Source organism: Eurypyga helias, unplaced genomic scaffold (assembly GCF_000690775.1).
Source record: "Eurypyga helias isolate BGI_N326 unplaced genomic scaffold, ASM69077v1 scaffold40749, whole genome shotgun sequence".
NCBI lineage: Eukaryota > Metazoa > Chordata > Aves > Eurypygiformes > Eurypygidae > Eurypyga > Eurypyga helias.
Window position 1 is genome coordinate 1 of NW_010274686.1, and position 22,215 is coordinate 22,215.

At 41.5% G+C, this 22,215-nt stretch overlaps 1 protein-coding gene across 1 annotated transcript; it reads left to right on the forward strand.

Annotated features, from left to right (window-relative positions):
• The first annotated feature begins 74 nt into the window (after positions 1-74).
• On the forward strand, positions 75-7,591 carry GJA1 (gap junction protein, alpha 1, 43kDa). Its single transcript, XM_010159881.1, has 2 exons — positions 75-309; positions 6,299-7,591. Exon 2 carries the CDS (start codon positions 6,315-6,317, stop codon positions 7,458-7,460), a length of 1,146 nt encoding a protein of 381 aa, XP_010158183.1. The 5' UTR covers positions 75-309; positions 6,299-6,314; the 3' UTR covers positions 7,461-7,591.
• Positions 7,592-22,215: the final 14,624 nt, after the last annotated feature.

A 22,215-nucleotide genomic window follows, 5' to 3' on the forward strand; every position in this document is an offset into this window, starting at 1 on the left:
CCCACCCCCCTCCCGCCGCGGCAGAGAGCCCCTCCCCCTGGGCTGCTACCCCTCCTTTTCCCCTCCTCTTTCACAGTCTGAGGCTTGAAAACTTGTTAAAAGCTCTCCCAGCGTTCCAAGTTAGAAAAAACTTTTACGAGGTATCAGCACTTTTCTTTCATTAGCGGGGAAGGAAGGATGAAAAATACGGAACAGCGGTAGACTTTTAAAGTTTAAATAGACAGGTCTGAGTGCCTGAACGTGCTCTTCGATTTTACTTTAACCCTCCAAAGAAGTATTCTGATCCAGTTTCACTGCTGATCAGCAAGGGTAAGTTGAAAGTTTTCCATCTTTTCCTGTATCACTTTTTTCTGAAAACACTTTTTTTTTCCCCCCCCTAAGAATTTTGTGTTATTGCGCTGATGGTTGAACTTGTTTAAAAATACGCATCTATAAAAGCCTAACTCTCCTTAAAGTGCCAAATTCCGAATTCTTTCCTTTCCTTGGTCATATTTCCATACATTTCTTCAGACACTACACTTCTACAACTTCTAACCTTGTTCCACTGAGAGAGAAACTGCGGGGAAGTTGCAAGCGCAGGGCTGAGTTGCAGACTTGTTGCCAGTGTTGGGATGAAGTCGCTCCTCTGGGTGCTTGCCCAGGGCTAACTGAGCTCCTTGAAAGAAAAAAAAAAACCCAAACCGAGGTGCGCTTCAGCCTCCTCTGTTGTGCCGAAATTCCCTCAGAAGTTGGTAACGGGGAGACCTTGTCCTGAGCGTGAGCCCCCTTTCTGCCCCATGCGTTTTGCTTTCATGTGGAAATCCTAATTGATGCCCCACGGTTTGCGCAGAGTGAGGTTCTTAATTAGGTGCTTTGTTAAGTGCTGCAGCTACCGAAGTGGTGACTTTCACGTGGTCTGATAAGTTTTCCCCTTTTCTTTCAAAATAGATGTGATAAACTCCAGACGTGGGTTATGGATTTTTAACCTGGTTTGTATATAGTTACTCTGTTTTAGCAACCTCGGTGAGGGATTTTAGAGAAGGAATGCGAGATATCATGATATGCCTTACCACGTTGGCAATGTCTGTGAAAGCCTTGGGTGGATATAAATGAAAGTTGTCTAGGAAGAAGCGTGCAAGAATATCCACGATATGTGTCATAATCCCAATATGACACATTCCGTTTATATTACCTTGAAGGCTTAAATACCAAAATGTAGAGGGGAAAAAAAAATGCTTGAGCACCATCTCTTGGAGAACTAAAAAGCTTTTTACATCGAAAGACCTGGAGTGATTCTTTATAGCAGTTGCTGCCTGCTGCTTGCCAGTAGTTAGAGCAACACGAGGAGGCAGGAAAAAGAGCATTCCGCTGAGAGACGAAGCACAGGGTCTGCCTTATCGTGTAACACGTTCTCCTCTTCAACAACAACATTGCGTGCTTGCGTCTGTCCTCACGTTTTGCCTTGAGATAGCCCGTGCGCCTCGCGAAGTGGCGTATTTCATCTGAGAAATTCCTTTTGACTTTTGTATGTGAGATTTACGATGAAAACCCCTGGAAACGGGGCTGCGGACACCTTGTGCCTGACTTGGGTGCGTGTGCACAGAGGGAGCAAGTTGGAGGACTTGGGTGAAGCTTTCATCCTGCCCTGTTTCACATCTGGACAGCACACTGCACTGCAGAATTTAAGCCTCTGGTCTTTGGGATGTTTACTGAAGTGTTTCCTTCAAAAACTTCAAAGCCCAAGGCTGGCACTGACCCGTGATACCTAGCAAGCGTACAGACGGGAGAGGGGTGAGCAGCAGGCTGGGTTCGGAAGAGGGAAGAGAGGGGCACAAGGGATTTGATTTGCGGCATAAATCTGAACGCTTGTGTACACTCGGCAGCGCAGACGCTGTAAAGTTATCTCGGCTCTCCTGTTATGCAAGCCCAGAAGATTAACTTTGTCTCCGACACGGACGTCGGTTTAGGCCAAGGATTCCTGTGGGCACGAGGAAGGTTAGATGGCATTGAGCAATGTGGCTGTTCCATCAGATCCGCTCTGCTCCTTCCCCCCCCAGTCTCTGCTATGTCCTCCCCATGTTGCTCACTGACTTTATCTTGCACGGGAGCACCTGGCCTGTTGTTTATGCCACACGCACGGTTTAGAAATCCAGATTTCAAAATCTGCAGGCAGGAGCATCAGAGGGCCCGAGTTCCCCTCGGGGAATCCTTCAGCGTTTCTTGTCTCGCTTCCAAAGCGAGTCAGGAGAGGGATGGATCTGGGCAGTAACACACAGGGTAGACCTGACCTGTACAACTAGAAAAAGAAGCTGCTCATGTTTGCTTCGGGTGCTCTTGCAGCTGTGTTTTAGAATTAAATCGGGTTGGTGGGGAGTGCAGCACGGGGGAGGCCAAGGCTGTGGGTAGGTCCACTGCTGGCCGACCCCCCGCAGGACCAGCAGACAATGGAAAAAGCACGCAGTTGTGACACTTCAAATCCGAGTTACTGCAAGCGTTGAGCGCATAATCTTTGTCCAGTGGGTGACATGAGCTGAAACTCATCTGCATGGCTACAAATGAACTACACCTTCTCAGGGGAATGTCTGGAAGAGATTAGTTTGCTGGAATCTTACAAAAATCAAGTATTTTATTATTGTTCCAGCCCATCCAAACCTTGTCAGTTGTACACCTCAGCTGCTTTCTCTGCAGTGCTGGTTGCTTTTTGGGTAATGCTTGAGTTGGTTGATGTTAAAGGTCCAGAATCTTCTCTTTTGTTGGCTATTTATGCATGCATGAGCACAGAGAAGGTAGAAGAGGTAGGAAAAGCAAAACTTTGGCCTGTTTCCCAACTACTTCAGCTGCAAAATCCCATTTTAGCTCCCACTCTAAGCCTTACTGCTCTTCCATCCCTTAGCACGTGACCTAACACTGTAGTCAGACCTGGGCATGTTACCGCAGCACTGAATTTGCATTATTCTTCCTGGAAAATATGAACCAGATGACATGATGAATGCCATCCATAAAAAATAGTTCTAGAATTTCTTAATTGTGCCTTAAAAATCAAATTTCTTATATATGTGGTTATCCAACACTCATGCAGATGAGTGCTGTCATATCTCCTGCTGCTCTGTGGCTTTTTTCCCCCCCTTATCTTTACCCACACACAGTAGGACCTGGAAGAAATCCATCTTTTAAAGAGTTTACTAGGCTGGCATTAGTCTGTCTCAGAAAAAGGTTATAATTCTGTAAAGTAATAATCAGTAAGAACTCATGAAATGCATGTACTCATCATCAGCCGTATCCTTGCATTCCTGAAGTACTGAAATTGTACAAATCGATCAGGTATCCTTCAGTGGGCTCATTTAAGGTGTTGGGAAGTGTTAAAAGAAGTTTAAGTCTAGAATGCTGAAGAACTATTTTTAAAGGTTATCTTCCATCCATTCCAAACTATTTACAAAGCTATACTACTTAAATAACTGTTTGATACTAAACCTCTTTTTTTATACCTAGCAAACAGATAGTGTAATCAGTTAACAAAAATGGTCTTTAAGTGTCCTGAAAGTAAACAAGTTAGATCCGATGAATGAATTTTCTCTACAACAAAGCAGTGTACTGTGTTTCATAAAGCAATGGAAGCCACTTAAGCAAAGGAATAATATATTTGTGCCACCACAAGGTTATCTGATTAACAGTACAATGTTTTGAATTGATGTGGGATTTTTTTTATCGCTGGCAAAGGCTATCGTGTAACTGATCCCTTTAAAAAAAAGTTGCTTTTCAAAAGTATGTATGAGTAATTCAAGCATGGAATGTTTCCTCCTGGAGTTTATATTGCCAGAGGACATAAATGAAACTTAGCAATTTTGCATGCTGAGGCAAATTTTAAAAATAGGTAGTAAATTCTCAAAATACTGCAGGTGTGGGATTAGGTAGGTCAAAGCCGAAGTAAATCACGCTGCATTAATGGACCGGAGTGGAGTGTAATTAAAAAACAAACAACGCATAACTACCTAGAAATAACGTGGCCTCTGTTTTCTTAATCAAACTTTCAATCTGAAATAACATTTAGACAGTAAAAAAATACGTTGGGTCTGAGGAAAGTCTGTTAAGGCAGTAGTTTCGAATCATCGCAAAGCAGACTAATTAAGTCAAGAAGCTGTTACTTGAAAAAGGTTCCTTCTGTCCACTTCCACTTCTAGGACACAGAGTAAATAGCTTTCTTTTAAAACAAAACTTCATGTGTTGTATAGTTACAGGCTGTTCTCTGTTGTAACAATCCCAGCCTGAGGAGGAACGTGGCCACATTTCATTCCAGCCTTTCCAGAGACCTCCGCGCTCGTGTGCCACCTCCAGCCCATAAAGACAAACCGGCTTTTCCTGGGATGGCTGAAGGGATGTGTGGGCGATAAACACACTGTGCACCCCTCCCACTCGTCGGAAGCTTCCAGATTTGAAAGTCTGGGGCAGATCCTTTGATGGCGCTTCATTCATAGGAACAACTAATTACCTGAGGAAGGGTCCGCATGTCGCAGTAGGTCAACTTCAGAGCAGGCTGACTAAGCGGACCAAGGAAATGGCCCTGGGATATTTTTCAGGGGTTCAGAGATAATTGGCATCTCGGAGCTATCCGGGCAAGTACTTTAAACACTTGTCTCTCAGTACTTGCTCAGACTCTTTCTGATGGCAGAAATGGTGTGTTTTCCTTTGGCATCTGTTGTTATGATTGAGTTTGCCAGATTTATAATCTTGTGTTTCCAGTGACTCACTGCTTCTTGAAAGAAAATCTCCTTGGTGCTAAAATGTCTTATTTTATGAATTATCCAAAAAAGGGCTTTTTTTATAAATGACCTTCGTTAGGGAATATATCCGTGATGCGATGGGGAGGAAATCATTTGGACATTATCAAAACTATTAATACCAGGAAGGGATTACTCAGCACACACGGCACAAATATCTATACCCAGCAGCATCTACTTTAAAAGGAAACTTTGTGATTATTTTTCCTTTTTAAGTGCCCGATTTCACATGCCTGTTCATGTGGGGCAAGTTAAAATGTAAGTTTTTAATGCAGATAAAGATTACAATTCTCCTGTTGAAATCCTGTAGTGAACTTTGGGTTTTTTTTTTTCTTTTTTTCTGGGAATCTAAAACATCAAGCGAACCATTTCATTTCTTTTATGTCATCCTGTGTATTTTCAGATATCCCTGAGAAGCTGCCTGTGTCCCAGAAACGTGCACTTTAAAACTCAAGTAGAGAGAGACAATTTAAACTTGCAGCGTTCAACACTTGGAATGCAAACTGCAAGCCAGGAGTTGCCTTGAAAACAGAAAGGGCTCATTTACCTTTTTTTTCTTGCTAAATATTTTTTTCTTTTCAAAACAAAGGGAAGGGATTCATATACAAAAAGATGCAAATAACAAAGCTGAAACTACAATAAATTAAGCAAGCCACAGATAAACAGGAAATCAGTTTCTCCAATATGGTAACCCCCTCTTAACTGTGCTTCATGTATTTACTTTTTGATTCCTTCATAAAACTGTATGTAAGGAACACTAACTTTGATCTTTGTGCTGCAAATATTAATGTATAAACTTAATATAAATATCAAGTCTGTTTTTTTTTCTCTAGTATAGTATAAACTTGGCATCATTGGTAACTAATAAATGTTTTACACACAATATAGCGATATGCAAGAACTCAGTTTAATGTCGCTGTAGTAAAAATAGCACGCATTTCCAGTGATAAACTTTTAAGTATCTGACCCTACCATTAACTTAGTATAACCTTTTGTATTTAGGTTATACTATGATTTGCTTTCTTAAAAAGAGTGAACGTAAAAATTGCCGTGAACGATCCACACCAAAGAGGGAAATCATTCTTGTGTTCCTAGCATCTTCAGGCAGTGCCACTACTTACCTGCTTCAGCAGTGTGCCAGAGCTGGCTTGTGCGTGAGGCAGGTGTCCATCACTCAACGGAGGCTGCCACCCAGGAAGCTGAGCCAACCATAGCAGCAACTGAGGGCTGTCGTGGGCTTCTGGAAAACTGGAGTGAAATTAGAAACCATTTCCCCACCCCACACACACACACTGTGCTCTGAGACATATATTACTTTCTCTTTTCTGTTTCCTTCACTTCCCACTCTACCTGCAGACTAGGTAAAACTCTGGGGTTTCTCTTCAGATGATGTGTAACACATCAGTTAAAACAAAGCTGATATCACTGCTCTATTAGCATTGATCTCTGATTCAGTGTATCAAAGGTATCGAAGCTCTGTCTTAATCATCACTGTTTTTGTGTTTTGTGTTTTGTTTTTTTTTTCCCCTCTTTGTGTTCTTTAGCCAGCATCCTGTGAAGATGGGTGATTGGAGTGCCTTGGGAAAACTGCTTGACAAGGTTCAAGCCTATTCTACTGCAGGAGGGAAGGTGTGGCTGTCTGTCCTCTTTATTTTCCGAATCTTGCTACTGGGGACAGCAGTCGAATCTGCGTGGGGAGATGAACAGTCGGCTTTCCGGTGCAACACTCAGCAGCCTGGTTGTGAGAACGTCTGCTATGACAAGTCCTTCCCCATCTCCCACGTGCGCTTCTGGGTTCTGCAGATCATATTTGTGTCTGTACCGACGCTTTTGTACCTGGCTCATGTGTTCTATGTAATGAGGAAAGAAGAGAAGCTGAACAAAAGAGAAGAAGAGCTCAAGGTGGTCCAAAATGATGGTGTGAATGTGGATATGCACCTCAAGCAAATAGAAATTAAGAAATTCAAGTATGGGATCGAAGAACATGGCAAAGTGAAAATGCGTGGGGGACTGCTCCGTACTTACATCATCAGCATCCTGTTTAAATCTGTCTTCGAGGTGGCTTTCTTGCTGATACAGTGGTACATTTATGGGTTTAGCCTGAATGCCATCTACACCTGTGAGCGAGATCCGTGCCCGCACAGAGTGGACTGTTTCCTCTCCCGTCCCACTGAGAAAACCATCTTCATCCTCTTCATGCTGGTCGTGTCCTTGGTGTCTCTTGCCTTGAACATCATTGAGCTTTTCTACGTGTTCTTCAAGGGCGTCAAGGATCGTGTGAAAGGGAAAACCGACCCCTACTCCCACAGCGGTACCATGAGCCCTTCCAAGGACTGTAGCTCCCCCAAATATGCTTATTACAATGGGTGCTCCTCACCCACGGCCCCCTTGTCTCCCATGTCTCCCCCAGGGTACAAGCTCGTTACCGGAGACAGGAACAATTCCTCCTGTCGTAACTACAATAAGCAAGCCAGCGAGCAAAACTGGGCCAACTACAGCGCGGAACAGAACAGAATGGGGCAGGCTGGCAGCACCATCTCCAACTCACATGCCCAGCCCTTCGACTTCTCTGATGAGCACCAGAACGCTAAAAAACTGGCGTCGGGACATGAGCTGCAACCCCTCACCATTGTGGACCAAAGGCCTCCCAGCAGAGCCAGCAGCCGAGCCAGCAGCAGGCCTCGACCTGATGACCTGGAGATCTAACCTTCTAGCTGCAGTACTTGCTCTACTATGAAACGATGTGCATCGGAAGATGCCGTCAGTGCTGATCTTGTTCCAGTGGAGGTGGTACTTAACAGTTGCAAGCAGGAGTTTTTAACAATCATAAAAACAAACAAGCCAACAAACTTTTAAAATACTTGCTGGTTTTTTTGGGAGGGATGTGGGGTTGGTGTGGGGTGGTACAGTACACATTGGTATTTAATGTAGCTGGTTTAAAGAATTTAAATACTAAAAAAAAAAAAAAAAGTAGGTAGTCAGTACTAAGGTGGGGGTTGTTTTTTCTAGAAAGGCTGTAAATATCTGAGTGTATGTGTGTACTATCATGTTTGTTTCTAAAGAATCTTCTGTAATACTAAAACCCAATAATAACTGAACTCACATTTGTCAGGGTGAAGTGCTGCCTGAAGATGAAAACACTTTTCCTATTCAACAAGCAAAAAAGTCCAGGATTGCCTCTGATCATTTCCCTGTCAAGAACATTCCATTCTTAAAAAGTGCACTTTGAAGGTAAACTTTCCTACGTGGTCCTCCAGGTTGTTGAAAGGCTCCTTTGAGGACAATCTACAGCCTTTGAATCATTCAGCTCAAATTCAGACATGGTCCACCAATAAATGCTTTGGTCACCTGCTTTTCCAGCCCTTCACGCATGTAGATTTTGTGTTGTGCGTAAGTGGGATGGCTCCACACTCATAGAACTGGCAACCACATTCTCTTGCCCACAGTGATGTTTGTGTCCTGCTGCTCATGTACAGTCTAATCAGCATCACATAAAGCCCAGTTTGCTGCCACTTGCATATTTAAGTGTCAAGACAGGCAAGCAACTGCCTTTAGTGAACTTTATCACGCCTTTATGTTTAACGGTGTACATCTGTGTGTGGAGGAAAAGGTATATACAAAACACCCTTGGAAGCATACATTCAGAAATAAATGCACACAGATTACTTGCAGTTGACACATTCTCATGGATATTGTGAAGATGTGGGCCACTATGGTGTTTACATTCTCTGAATCCTTCAATGCAAGTGAAGCACATGTCATTATATTTTTTTAATTTTATGGAATATTTTCCATGTATCCTAAATGGATGCTTTTTTAAAAATTAAGAAGGGCCTAATCCTGGATGTCTTGCTCTGTCTCAAGTCAGTGGGAGTTCTGCCTGAACCAAGGCTGCAGGATCAAGCCCAAGATGTAGCGAACCATGTTCTTGCTGGCATGAATGATTTTCTTTTGTAGAAGGTAGGGGTGGAAAAGACCCATTAGGTCATCTAGCCAATCTCCCTAATAGGTAATAATGATGCTTGAATGATAGAAGATGTAGTACTGTAAGCAAGCTTTAGTCTTTTATGTGAGAAACTTAGAAGAAATGCTTTGTGCTGGATTAATAATAAAATATGCCTACATGACTTTTGCAGTAACTGGTATTTTTCTTGTTCTAGATATTCACATTTACTGAACTGTAATGTCCACTCCAAGTTTGACAGTTAAGTCTTTCTAGATGGCTCTAGCAACTTTAGTGTTTACACTTAGATTTTGTTTGAAATGCAAGTGAAGTTGAAAGGATTTTTAAAGAGTACAATTCTAGCTAATTTATTTGAAATATATGCTAAAGAAATCTACCAGTTTCTTCAAATGTGTTGCCTCTTAGCTGAACACGGATTGACCAAGGAAATACATAGCTTGGTTTCATTTTGCAGTGACACAGATAAGTTGTTTCATTTAATACATTATAATAATTTGTTTGACATTCCATGTTAAACTACTGTTGTGTTCAACTTCATTGCATGTATGCAACCATAGTCCATCGGATCATGTTGTCTGGAGAACATTAGTCAATAAAGTTTTAATTTAGTATAAATATATTTTCTAATTGTCTTTTACGGTTTTATATGTCCATATATATTTTGTTTCAGTTTTAAAATCCAAACTCCTTCCTTCCCTCTTAATTTTTTCCCTAGTTACTCTTCATTTCAGCAGTATTCTTGATTTGATCTCTCTGGATTTACTTTGAACTGAAATTTCACAGGACCAGATTCAGATACCCTCACAACACTGGAAAAACAAGCATCGTTTGTGCCGCTCCTGGAATAAAGTCATACACAGCATGAACTGCTGTAATGCAAATCTTGCCACAAGCCTCAGAAAATATGTATTTTACAATTAGGTATTTTCAAACATATTACAAACAAGATAATTTTTTAAATGATTTTTATATATGGCCTAAATTCTACATTTTGAAATCGTTGCCTCTAGTTCACATTACTCCATCTAATCAGATTGCTTGACTGGCAATCAGTTTCAGTTTCTGGAATGAAATCCTTGTTCCTTCAGAGTCAGTGGGACAAAGGTACTGTTTTTGATAAGGCTGGGGTTTAACGTGCTGTCTACTGCTTCACCATTTAGGACCCTATCACTAATGAAGATGTACAATACCTGGCTTTCCAGCACTGGACTCCAAAAAAAAAAAAAAAGTGTTTTTTTGCATTTGTGGGGTTTTATTTTAAGTCTAAATATAATGTTCATGTCGTTATCATAAGCAAGTTTGAAAGTAGAAAGCTGTATCATTTTAAGTCCAAATTTATTCTCCCTCCTATTAGTATAGAAGACAAAAAATAAGCAGAACAGTAGTAGTGGATTTACAGCTCTGAGAGATACTACACAAGTGCCAGCACAAGGAATGACTCCTTTACGTATTCCCTAAATAATAACAATGAGTGATGTTTTAAGATTACTTATGCTAGTTTGCCTGTAAAAATGCATTCCAACCATTTTGTGAGGATCATGACCTTGGAAAGGTGGATACAAAAATATACAGGGAAAGGCTCACACTGAGACAAAAATCTAGTGTCTCCTAGACAGGCTGTTTGTCAGGTACATCCCAAGTTATGGGCTCAGTTCCTTGGGGCATCATGGACAACTGGTATTAATTAGTGCTTTGGTGCCAAGACTCGCCAAGTGTTTTTTTGGTTGCAATGCGTGTGTGTGTGTAGGGTAAAGACATTCCATGGGCCATTTCTCCCACCTAGATTTATTTCTGTGGAGTACACACTTCAAATTCATCACAGTGACATAATCTTGTGTGCCATTCATCCAGTTTTTTATACGATATCCCACCGTGCACCTCTGCAGCAGCAGTTGCATTGTCTGCAGCTGATAAAAAATGACGTGTGATACAATGCTAGTGCGTACTTCTCAATCTTTGTAGAGGGTATGTTAGATACTGCATTCAAACTGGAAAAAATGTAAAAATACACACATCTCAAGGAAATTAAAACAAAAGCAGGGTTACAAAAAAAAGGCAAGAAAACACAATTTCAAAACATGCTGATTATTTAAAATTTGTGTTCGTCTTTTGTGTAGAACTATTCTGAAAAAAGGTAAATTCATCCTAAGTCACCCACCCTGGCCCAGTAATTTGAAGTGTTTGTAAAGAGTAAAGTTAGAAGGACAAGTTACAGGCAGCCTAAAATCTATATGCACATCATGTAATTTCAAGATGTTTTAAATACAGTGAGCACACACTGAAGGTTATTTCTTAATTTAGAAATGAAACTTCTGTATTTAAAGTGGAAACTACAGTAATAGTTTGAGAACTGGAACAAACTTCGTGGGTGTACCCATCACACACCCTGAAATCAGTCGTTCTTAAATGATGGGCTCATACCACTGCTCTAGAGCCACTTCTGTGTGTGGTGCTGCTGTGCTACACAGCATCACCAGTTTGACTTCACATTACCACCATGCTGGCCTTTCCCTCAGAATTTCTCTGCCGCTTGGTATCAATTCAAGGAAAAAAAAAAAAAAAAAGTGATGTAAGGGGTAGAGTTTTGCAACTCAGATTTGGGAGTCGATCCAAATCTGAAGTTACCTTGACTGGCTAATGTGGAGTTCTGGGTATGTCAGATCAAAACTTTCTCCAGTTTTGGTAGCAGCTGTTTCTACCCTGCTGGATCAGGACTACTTTTAATTCTTCTTGTAATTCCTCTAGGATTACCCCTGCTCCCTTTTCCAGAATTAGGGCAGAAAATAGGATTTACCTTCCTCCTGTAGAACTTTTTCTCTCTATTTACTGCTAATCCAAACTTGGCAGGACTGAGCCTTCTACTGAGCTCATGAACTACCCCGATATACAGTATTTTTTTAACACATTACATTCCGCAAATAGTCAAATTGACCATGGTCTCCTTGATGAAGTCTTCCTTTCCATCTCATTTGCAGTTAGATCTGCCAGAGGACTCTGACAACTGAGATAGGGTGCATGGCCCTTCAGGATTTCTCTGTCAAAAAAAAGCAATCCTCTGATTGTACAGAGCTAATCAAGCTACACCCTAGATTAGTTTCTACTGCCAGCATAGACACTAAGGTCAGAAACCTCAGTCATGTCCGAGAAATCACTAAGTGCACGTATTCTCTGGCTCAAGTCACTTGAAAATATTTGAGGGTCCTCGATTTTACTCTAATTTATTCTAATATAATGGCTTCAGAAACATGGGGCTATAAGATCAACCCTGCAAGGAGCTGACTGCCTTTCTCTGACGCAAACAATGTGCTTTTGCCTGTGCCCAAGGACATGTTCACACCCAGGCTCTGTCAGTCCTGGAAAGTGTGTCAGAAGAAAATGACATGATGCTGGTACATCACTAGACTGAAACAGGAAGAGCTTATTGGTTCCTGTACTTATTGAAAAGGCATTTTGGTAGACACAAAAAAGAATACTTGTTTTAAAGTTATCATAAACACTTCATAATGTGCAGTACTACCAGGAGAAGCTACGAAGCAATACAGACACTGTGCATGTATATATGGTAAGCATTATCTATGGGTAGTATGTCTAGAAATCGTTTAAATAGATACAGCTGCTCAGTAATCTGGTGAGACCAACCGCCTCCAAAATGGCTGCCCTCACTCTTTTCTCATGGTAGCCAAAATGCTGCATCCCTTATGCTGGCTTTCTGGAATTTGCAATGCAAAGACACCCTGGGCAAAGACAGACATGTTTTTACAGAGATCGTTTTGCATTAACTCCTTTTAAGTGCTGAGGAAGCATAGCGCTAGAAGCTAGAGGCAGAGGATCTGGGGCAGGCTGTACTGGGTTAGTAATAATCAAGGGAGTCAACCAGCCAAAAGTAATGGCTTTCCGGTGGCTGTGGACTCTCCCATCTCTTAAAGACGGTGTCTCTGCTACTACATTGAGGACATGTGCATAACAAAATGACATGTGTGAGCTTAGTCCAGTTTAAAAGGGAAAATGTTCAGACATTTAAATAGCTCCTTGAAACAAGCCTAGACCACAGTTGCATACTTCCCATTAGAACTCACAGAAAATATTCACGTGAGTTCCAGTTTCAGTCATTTAAATCAATGTAAAAGTTCCTCTCAATTTTAGATATAAACAGATTGGATCTGGAAAGGTATAACTGCAAAGGGAAAGCTTATGGGTGTAAGCTACTAGGTCTTGAATAGTGACCACTTGAACATGTGTAATCATCATACTATTTCCTCACAACTTTCTTTTTACCATAACTGAGTGCAGAGGCAAGTTTATGAAAAGTAATCTAGAGGTTTGCTTTTTTTACAAACAGATGTGAACTCTGTAAATCTAATGAAACACATGTCAAACTTAAATAGGACTACATAAGGGAGTGTAGGGTACTCTATAACATGCATCTAACTGCTGGGTTGGGCAGTTGAGGGTTGAGGAATGAAATCTTCACTTTGCCTCTCCTCATACTTGTTAGAAAGTTTTTAAAATCCTGAACACCTGAGCAGTTTTTCCATGCTGCTGAATACGCTTCTGTTTTTAGCATCTCTTCTGTAAGCCTTGCATGGGTAGGGGTCTTTGCATCCTCCTCTTCCTCCTTCTTTTTCCACCTATAATGCAAGCTCTGGAGGGGAAACCATAAGCAGCCCCAAATATGTAAGGAAATACAATGAGGATTGATTTAAAAAAACAGTGAAATCATGGAATATGCACTAGTTCTCTTCTACACGTCTGCAAACTAACTGAATAGGAAAACAGCATGGAAAATAGCTTAGGGGATTAGAAAAGCCTCTGGATACTTTGGCATCTTAAAACCACCAGTCCTTGCTGAAACAGGCTTTTTCAGTCTCAGCTTCTGCTGAGTCATAGAGTTTGCTGCCTTTGAAGGCTGAAGTAGCTTGGCTCAAATTTGAAGCTGTTTTGAAAAAGTTCAAACCTTCACTAAGCACCATATTTGCATGCTATTCTCAGCAGTATTTACATATAATAGGACATCCTTCCACAGGGAGGCCTCTTCAAAACACAGGCTCTGCTTACACTTTGAATTTCCCTAGTTTTTATCTATGCATCACTACTTCAAAGTGTTTTGCTGGCAGTACTCGGCCATATATTTGGGAGACTCATCATAGTTGTTTGAAAGCTGAATATATAGCCAACTGTAAGATTGTCACCTGGGTTTTGTGTGTGGAGGCAAAGAAGGATTACTCAGGCAAGAATCCTACCTGGTCTGACCTGGAGTACTTCTGTTGAGGACAAGGAGTTTCTGTTGAGTGGTGTGAGATGAAAACCCTGCTCTGCTTTGTTTAGTCCCTTCTTTTATTCAAGCCCCTGTAGTTTTATTTGAGGAAGACACAGGATCCAGCTGTGAATCCATGGGCCTTGTGTAACTTGCTGAGGTCTAGGACAATCCCTGAGGAATTTCTTCTGCCTCCAATTTGGTTGCTGGTACCCCCCAGCTCTGTGGAATTTAAACTGACTGTAGCGCTCAATCCCTCAGTGGTAGGGTGGATGTTCAGTTAGTGCTGCCAAAGGGTATGCGAGTAGAGAAAGTGGGTCTGGATTGTTTCTGGTAGAATTTCCTGTGGAATCAAGACAAACTAGTCAATCAATGTTCCTTGTCCTGAAAAGTGTAGCTGTAAAAGTGTGAGGGGGTTTCTGCATATCACGGTAAGTGATAGCTGTAGAAATTCACCTCTCTTCCATCCTGTCTGGGGCTTTAGCTGGGGGCTGTAATAATATCCTGTTCATTTCCCTCTTCATCTCCCACTCCTCCCATGCAGCCATCTTCTCCCACTGCGGATCACTTATGCAACAGATATTTAATGTTTTGTACTGAAAAAGCTTTCTGTAGAGGTTATTTTTTCCTTGCATCATGTGGTAGGCACTCAAATATCTTAGAATATCCTGCTCCATTAAATATCTGTTAATTAACAACCTGGTGTTTCTGCTATTTCATTCATTAAGAATGAGTGAATCATTCCATTAATTTCACTCAGAATTACTCTCACAGGTGTTGACTACTGTAACTAAGTTTTGGCTGACAGCTTAGAAAGTAATTTTGTGTCTCATCTCATAGGAGTCCAAAGTTGTGTCAATCACTTTCTTTTTCATAGTATTTTATGATTAAGGAAGACAGCAGAGGAACTCGGGACAGTTGTTATCCACCTTAACCAGATGCAGTGAAAGTGCAAGGACATGGAGTTTTTCCAAATCTTCCTCCCAACTTTGTCCCAAAGAGACTTAAAGCTAGTCTTCCCCTAATGATTATGTATGCTATATAAATAATAACACCTGGAGTTGCATTGATACAGCACTTTTCATCTTCAAAGCATTTTGAAAACCCTATATAATTAGTGTGCTATGGAGGGAGTCATCTCTTATGATACTGTATGGACTCCAGTACTGCCCACTGTGGGAGTCGAAAAGGGAATCTGAACAGCCACAGAGATTATACATAACCTCCATTATCACTACAAGGTGAAATTCAAAACGCTGAATAAGGGTGTTCTAGTACTTAACGCAGAAGGAGGATCCACAGCTAGCAGGAAGCCAGTCTCCCTAAGATAAGGAAACAGGAATGTTTTCTTTTCCGGTAATCTACTACTTCAGATCTCTAAACACATTTTACCTTGAACTATGTCTCAGTCAAGCTGGCAGCAGATCACAGGTAGATTATCTCATTACAGTGAGTCTTCATGCGACTAGAATACATCCTTTTTTTTTTATTTATTATAAATCTTTAATGAGATGGAGCAAAAAGGAGTGCAGACATAATAAATACAATATTAAATAGATTTGTACAAATTTTATTGAAATTTTAGGGGAGCAACTTGTCAGGAGCACACCGTTGGCAATTGACAATCCAGCTGAGCACAATTTAAAGATCATAGTATTTTCCAAGTATTTCCAGCATTGTTACAACAGGTCCTTGTGAATGTTCAGGAGCTTGCTTTTTAAACCAGCTTGGCATTTGCCAGAGGTTATCATCCCAACATGAGTTTGCAAACAACTTTTTCTAAAGAAAAGAAGAAAAAAGGAGCAGTAGCAGCCCATTCAATCTGGCAAATACAGCAGTGGAAAGGAACAGAACATTATGCACAAAGAAAACTTGGAGTGTTTCTGAACTTTAATAATTTCTGTCTTCTCCAGACTTGTACTCTGACTAGCATGTATGTTCTCAGCAGAAAGGTTAATGTGACTTATTTGCTTTTGCCAAATATATATATATATTTTTACAGAGATTTAATAGGACAAATGGATACACTTTTAAACTGTAGTATCTATTAATGGCCATCTGAAGAATAATCTTGAGGTTGGAAGTCAAAACTTGTGATCAGGCAGAAGTAGTTGCTTCCCATGCAGTTAATGGACACATGCGTCCACATGCCTTGATTTTTGCTCCATTTTGAGTTCAGTGTGTTGTTTGGGTTTGGGTTTTGTTTTTTTTTAAATGGTGTTCTTCCCAGTTATGTTTAAATATCACACAAAACAATAAACATAACCATATGTCAGAATGAGGTTTTTACTGATGAGCGATGGTTTGGACTCAGTCTCTTTGCTTTAATTTTTACTGCTTATTCCATTTTCTTTAGGTGAAAATATTCTCTCTGTGTGTATATTCAATGTATTTTTTGCTACTCCTGGACTAGTTAATGAAAAGTCATCAGATGACCTCAAGAGTATGAGAGGTACCTCCTAAAGCTTCCCTTTCTCTTTTTCCCGTGGTGCATCAGGACAGTTTCATCAGTATGGCCACAACAACCAGCTACCTGCAAATAAGGAGTAATGTTTTGGAAAAGCAGGAAAGCAAGAAAAGGGCTGGGGAAGAGCTGCAAGATGAATCATTTGGGCAGTCCTTCTTTCCACATTTCACACAACCACAGCTTCTCTAGCAGAAGTTAGCCATCCACACCAGCTATTTTTACAGTGGTGGAGCTGCAGGTCTCAGAGCAGGAGGAAGGAAAGGGAGTGACTAGGCACAGCTACATGAGAGGTGGTATAGGAAAAAAAGTTGACAACCGGGAAACGGATGTCTGAAAAGAGCTGCACTGCGGTAGGTATTCTATGATCTTCCCCTGCGTGACAATAAAGGAACCTTGAATTTGAGATTACAGTGTGGAAGGTGCTGGAAGTGAGAAACTTGAAGCTTGAGTGTCTCCAGAAACTCCTGGGGTTTCTCTGGGCCTGACAGCACACTCTTTTGAAACACATAATGAATACGTATCTCAGCAGATAAATGTGGTTTGCTTCAGAGTTCTGCTGAACCGTATACAGCCATGCTAAGGCATGCTGTCCAGTCCAAGGGTATGAGGAGGAAACATTATTTTTTTTCCAGATTCAGAATTGTCATTTTCAAAGCCATTTGCACAGCTGTGTTTTCCCACTGTCATCCCTGTTGGACCTCTCTTTGGCCCTGCTTTGTTTATTATTGCCCAGAGATGTTGTGGATGCCCCATCCCTGGATGTCTTCAAGGCCAGGCTGGATGAGGCTTTGAGCAACCTGGTCTAGTGGAAGGTGTCCCTGCCCATGGCAGGGGGGTTGGAACTAGATGATCTTTAAGGTCCCTTCCAACCCAAACCATTCTGTGATTCTATGATTCTATGAATCTATGAATCTATGATTATTTATCTGTTCCTGCTTCCTTGTTTTCCTCCAGTCACTGCTCATGTATACCCTGCATGGCTGAACATAGTACAACTACTTGGAGGTACAGCCGGCCCGAGGACTGGAGGCAATATTTTCACATCCTAGGGACACTGTGGCCAACCGAGGAGGTGGCGTTACTCACCGAGGACGAGTGCCACCTCAGTGTGGCTGCACAGCTCCTGGAGTGGATATACCATGCTGCCCTCAGTCTCCTGGAGGCACTGGCCCAGGCTATTGTGGGCTCAGAGGTGGGCAACCTCAGAGAATGGCACCGGGCTGCTGCACACATCAGACCTGCCTGACATCTACTTCCACGCGGCTCCTTCTCTTAGGTTTTACTTTTATGCTCTTGGATCCCCTCTTTGCTCTGTGGCATCTCACCCTTAAATGCCACTGGTTCTTCTCTTTTTTGTCCTGTTTTCCTTTGCTGTGGGCCATACTCAGACAAGCTTTTCAAACTGTGTACCTTTCAGGCATCCCCATCAAATGTAAATAGGCCATTGACAGCAGCATGCAAATTGTGTCATTGATCTGTTAATGGTTAGATGTCTTGAACAAAGGAGGAAGATTCATTTTTGCAGGTTTTTAGAACTAGTGCCAGAGAAAGGATGCTTTTGGCACCAGCATGCTCTTGAGTCCTTTGGAAATTTGCAATTGAATGAACTGGAAGTCTCACTTAGCTTTCTCTAGGCAACATTGGTCATGAATGTACATATTTCCCATAGATTTTTTTTACTTCCTTTATTCACTCCTGAAAAACTTAAAACTGACATACATTTTCCAAAGTCTTCAGTCTGATTTCTCAGGATGACCTGATGTCACCCATGCCACTTAACATCTGAACTGGGACTTGTCTGAGCCAGTAGCAGTGACCTCAGGTCACTGGAAGAAGACTCAGAAAATCTCCAGGCTGTGACTGAATGACCTTGAGTGCTGAATTTCCTTTCTGAAAACTGCTGATGATTCTCCCATCCCTTGTCTGCCTTAAATATGGGAACTGTAAGGTCTGGGGTTCAGGAGATGATTAGTGTTACGCAGAACAAGGGTTAGCTGTGACATAGGGAGAGATCACTTTTGAAGAAGGGATATAGTCACTGCTCTGGGCTGTCCACCTAGTCCTCATGGCAGGAAGATTTGGCCTGATGGGCAGTCAGTTCCTGTAGAGATTTCATGTGTATATCAGTATTCTAAAGTAAGTTCTAATCAGCAATAATTTAAATCAAATCTCACTGTAACCTGGTGGCTCGGGAGCAGATGGGTGAATTGATCTGTTGTCTGTGCAGTGCAGGCGGATGAGCACCTTATTTGCCATCCCTATTGACAGCACCTTCGTTTGGCTGTCAAAAGCTTATAGGCAGAAATTTGATTGCCAAAAACTCCTCATACACTTGAGTACAGTTGGTCAGAAGGTTTTTTGTTTTCCATAGGCATTAAAATTTGCAGGAGCAAAAAGGAAAGTGGAATTCAGTGGAATTCCGAATGAAAATGTTAGTGAAAAAGGGAGTGTGCTCGTTTGGAAAACTACCCCAGTTCTTTGCAGAAGCTGCTGTCTGTACTAAGCTCTCCTGGCTGGGTTCCAGGCTACTCTAAAGGTCCCATGATGTACCATGGCCAGCACTCTTGTTTGTTCCCATGGTGCATCTTGGAAAATCCAAAGTATGTTGCACCAGAGGGAATATTCTTTTCCATTCATGAATATTCACAAATACTCAAAACCTAACCAGATCATGGAATCTGATATGTAAAATGACTTGCAAGTTTTTTTTTTTTTCATTAAATGTCACGATTAACTTATATGCCCAAATCAAGAATGATAAGAGTTTTGTGTTTAAGGCTGATGACTGAAAGTAAGCAGAAAGGGGCACAAGGTAAAACAATTTGCGACAGACACCGTCTTTGCCATCAGGATTCATGACATCTTTTGCTTACTGAAGTTTTACTGTGGCACAGACAAACAAAACTCAGCATGAAAAGCTACAAACAAAAAAAAAAAGTAAATCCTTTCTAATATTGTTTCATTTTTAAACAACTGCTTCACAAGTTGTGACATATTGGACATGGTGGTTTTCATGCTGGGTGCGAGGCTCGCCACAGGTAACTCAATGAGGACCTTGCGTCCCCACAGACAATCTGATTGAAAGGAAAGCAGGTGGCTGAAGTTCAAAAAAAAAAAAAAGGAAACAGGTCTAACTCATGCTGGGAACTTCTGCTGCAGGGTGGGGAGACTCACAGTGATGCTTACGTGCCTGAAACCTCGCCAGCGTTGGTCGTCTGGTTGCTCCTGCACTTGATGAATCGTCCCTCCTGCGCATACCTTTTCTTGACGCTTCGGATGAGCGCTACCTCAGTCTATTTTTAACAGCTACACTTTCCATGATTAGATTTTAATGCTATTTATTTATTTAAACTGAATGAAACAATTCCACATAGGCTGAACATTCCAGTGGGCATCAGGCTTGGCCACGCAGAGGAGTCTAAATCTAGTTTAAATTACATTCCTTGAATGGTAGAAAAAGCTGGGTCATGTGCCGAAGCGTGGTGAGGAATAACAGAGTCATTCTTTCATAGATTGCAAAAACTTTATTAAGGAAAGATAAACAGGTTAAAGGTCTCTCAATGACTGCATTGTCTATAATTACCCCTCACTTCTTCCCCGCCCTGCTTCTAGTTGAAGGTGTACTGCTTACAGTCTCATCATCTGCCATAATGGAGCCAGGTCCTCTATGTATTCACTGAAGTTAAAGGGAATGAAAGGCTTGGGATAATTAGACTCAGTGTCTCACTCAGTTATGTCCTTGCAGACATCTGGGAGTGTGAGGCTTTTAGCTCCCTCTCTCCTGCGTAGGTAGCAAAGGCAGGTATGAAAATTAAGCATCTCTCAAAACCATTTTTTCCCAGGCACAGAGAGCATCTCTCCAGATCTGAGGCATCGCTGTTTCTGAGGCTTTGTGCAAGGATTCCTGGTAGGAAGGGAGAGTGTGCTTACCATTTTCATCCATGTTAATAAAATAAATCGCTTGTGTTAAAATTAGCAGTGGGCAAACTGTTTCAGTTAAAACAAGAATTGTCCTGGATTGGTGCCAATCCTCAAACTAAATTCAAGCCAATTTTATTTTTAAGTTTTAAAAGTAATAAAAAGTAATAAGCATGCAATGTGTATATAGACATACACACAGTGAATAGCTGAGGGATTAGGAAAAGATTTATTTTGCATCTGGAGCCCCAGTTTTGCACATGCATATGCATGCAAGTAACTTTACTCACGTGAATTATCCCCTGGTGCCATGCACTATTTCCTGTCTAATCAGGCAGAAACATATACAACAGGCTTTAATGCATAAAAACGCTATAACCTGCAGAACATCACCGCCTGATGCATCAAGTGAGGAAAGCCGACACTTGTTAATAGGACAAAGCTGGCACAAATTTAACCACGTCCAGCACATCGACTCCACTTGCTGGAAGCAGTCATCCCCAAGTTTTGTGTTAGGGAGTACAGCCAGCCCTGCCTACAGCAGGATGTGGCTTCCAAATATCATGCGTCGCATATAATCTATTGCGTAAATTGAAGGGGGGGGGATGAAGGGTGGAAGGGATGAGGCTCCGCTGGGCTGTGGCCTCAGAGAGGAAGATCGATTGGGTGTACATGGGTTTATTTTGAGGAGCAGGGGGAGTGTTGTCCATGCACATTATTTCACACATCATAAACTTATTTCTCAGGGATTTTATTTTAGCAGCCCAGAAACAGATCATTCCCATGTGAGCTTTCACAGCACCAAACTGTGAACATAAGGGTTGGGGTTTTTTTTTTGGATTTTTTGTTTTCTTCTTCAACTGCTTGTGGGGGGTGGGGTGGGGGTGGGTGCGTCTGTGCCTCTCCAATTGTGTGCATGTGCAAAAGTTATGTGTGAGGGTGTGAGGATGCCTATCATAAGTTTAGAATGTCTGCCTAAACTTTAATGCAAATAGTTTCACTGCTTATGCAGCTCTGACCTGCCCTATGGAGAGTGACACATGGTTCCACCCAGGACAGCCAGACATCTCTCTGTATGATTTCTCTTCTGAGGAGCAGGTCAGCAAGGACATTTCCTAGGGCATACCTTGATCTCTCAGGAAAACATATGTATCTCCTTTACCAGTTCAGAAACCCTTTCACTACAATTGGTATCTTGCCTTTCCACCAAATATTTTGCTCTCCACAGCTCTTGCTTACACGTAAGTTCTAGAGCAGAAAGGTGGCTTTGTAGCCACCTTTTTTCAAATTAATTATGAGCATCCTTCACACATTCTTATTCTAAGAATAGTAGGGTAACACCTTGGTTCTATATCTAAGTATGAATGATGGAGCCTGCTAGAATGGGCATCTAAAGATGTAGTTCTAACTGTTGTATTTGAATGGTGAATGTCTTGAAAGTACTGACACGCACAAGAAGTATTTTCCTGGCTGTAAGAGAGGGCTGGATGAACTCCTTGAGACTCCTGCAAGTATTGGCGAATCATCATGTTACCAGCTATACAGGAGTGAGGACATTCAGAGATGAGGTCCTAGTGGTAGAAGAACAGGAACCTCTAGTTTGGCTCAGGGTCTGGATGATGTCTTGATATCCTGTGGTTTAAATCCTAGTGTATCAGGTTGCCATATTATTCTAAACACAATACTATCTGCCTCTGTACACTTATCTCTGTGAAACAGTCAATACTATGATGCAGCTTCTTCTTGAACAGCTCTTGCCCTGTCTTAGTATGCACAATGTATGTTGAACATAAGACTGTTTTGTCCAAAAAGTAATGAAACGCAGTAAAACTGCAGGAGAACAACTTGTAAAATGAAA

Bases quoted from the DNA above. Each gene is read 5' to 3' on its own strand.
- GJA1 (XM_010159881.1), top strand. From the start codon at position 6,315: ATGGGTGATTGGAGTGCCTTGGGAAAACTGCTTGACAAGGTTCAAGCC.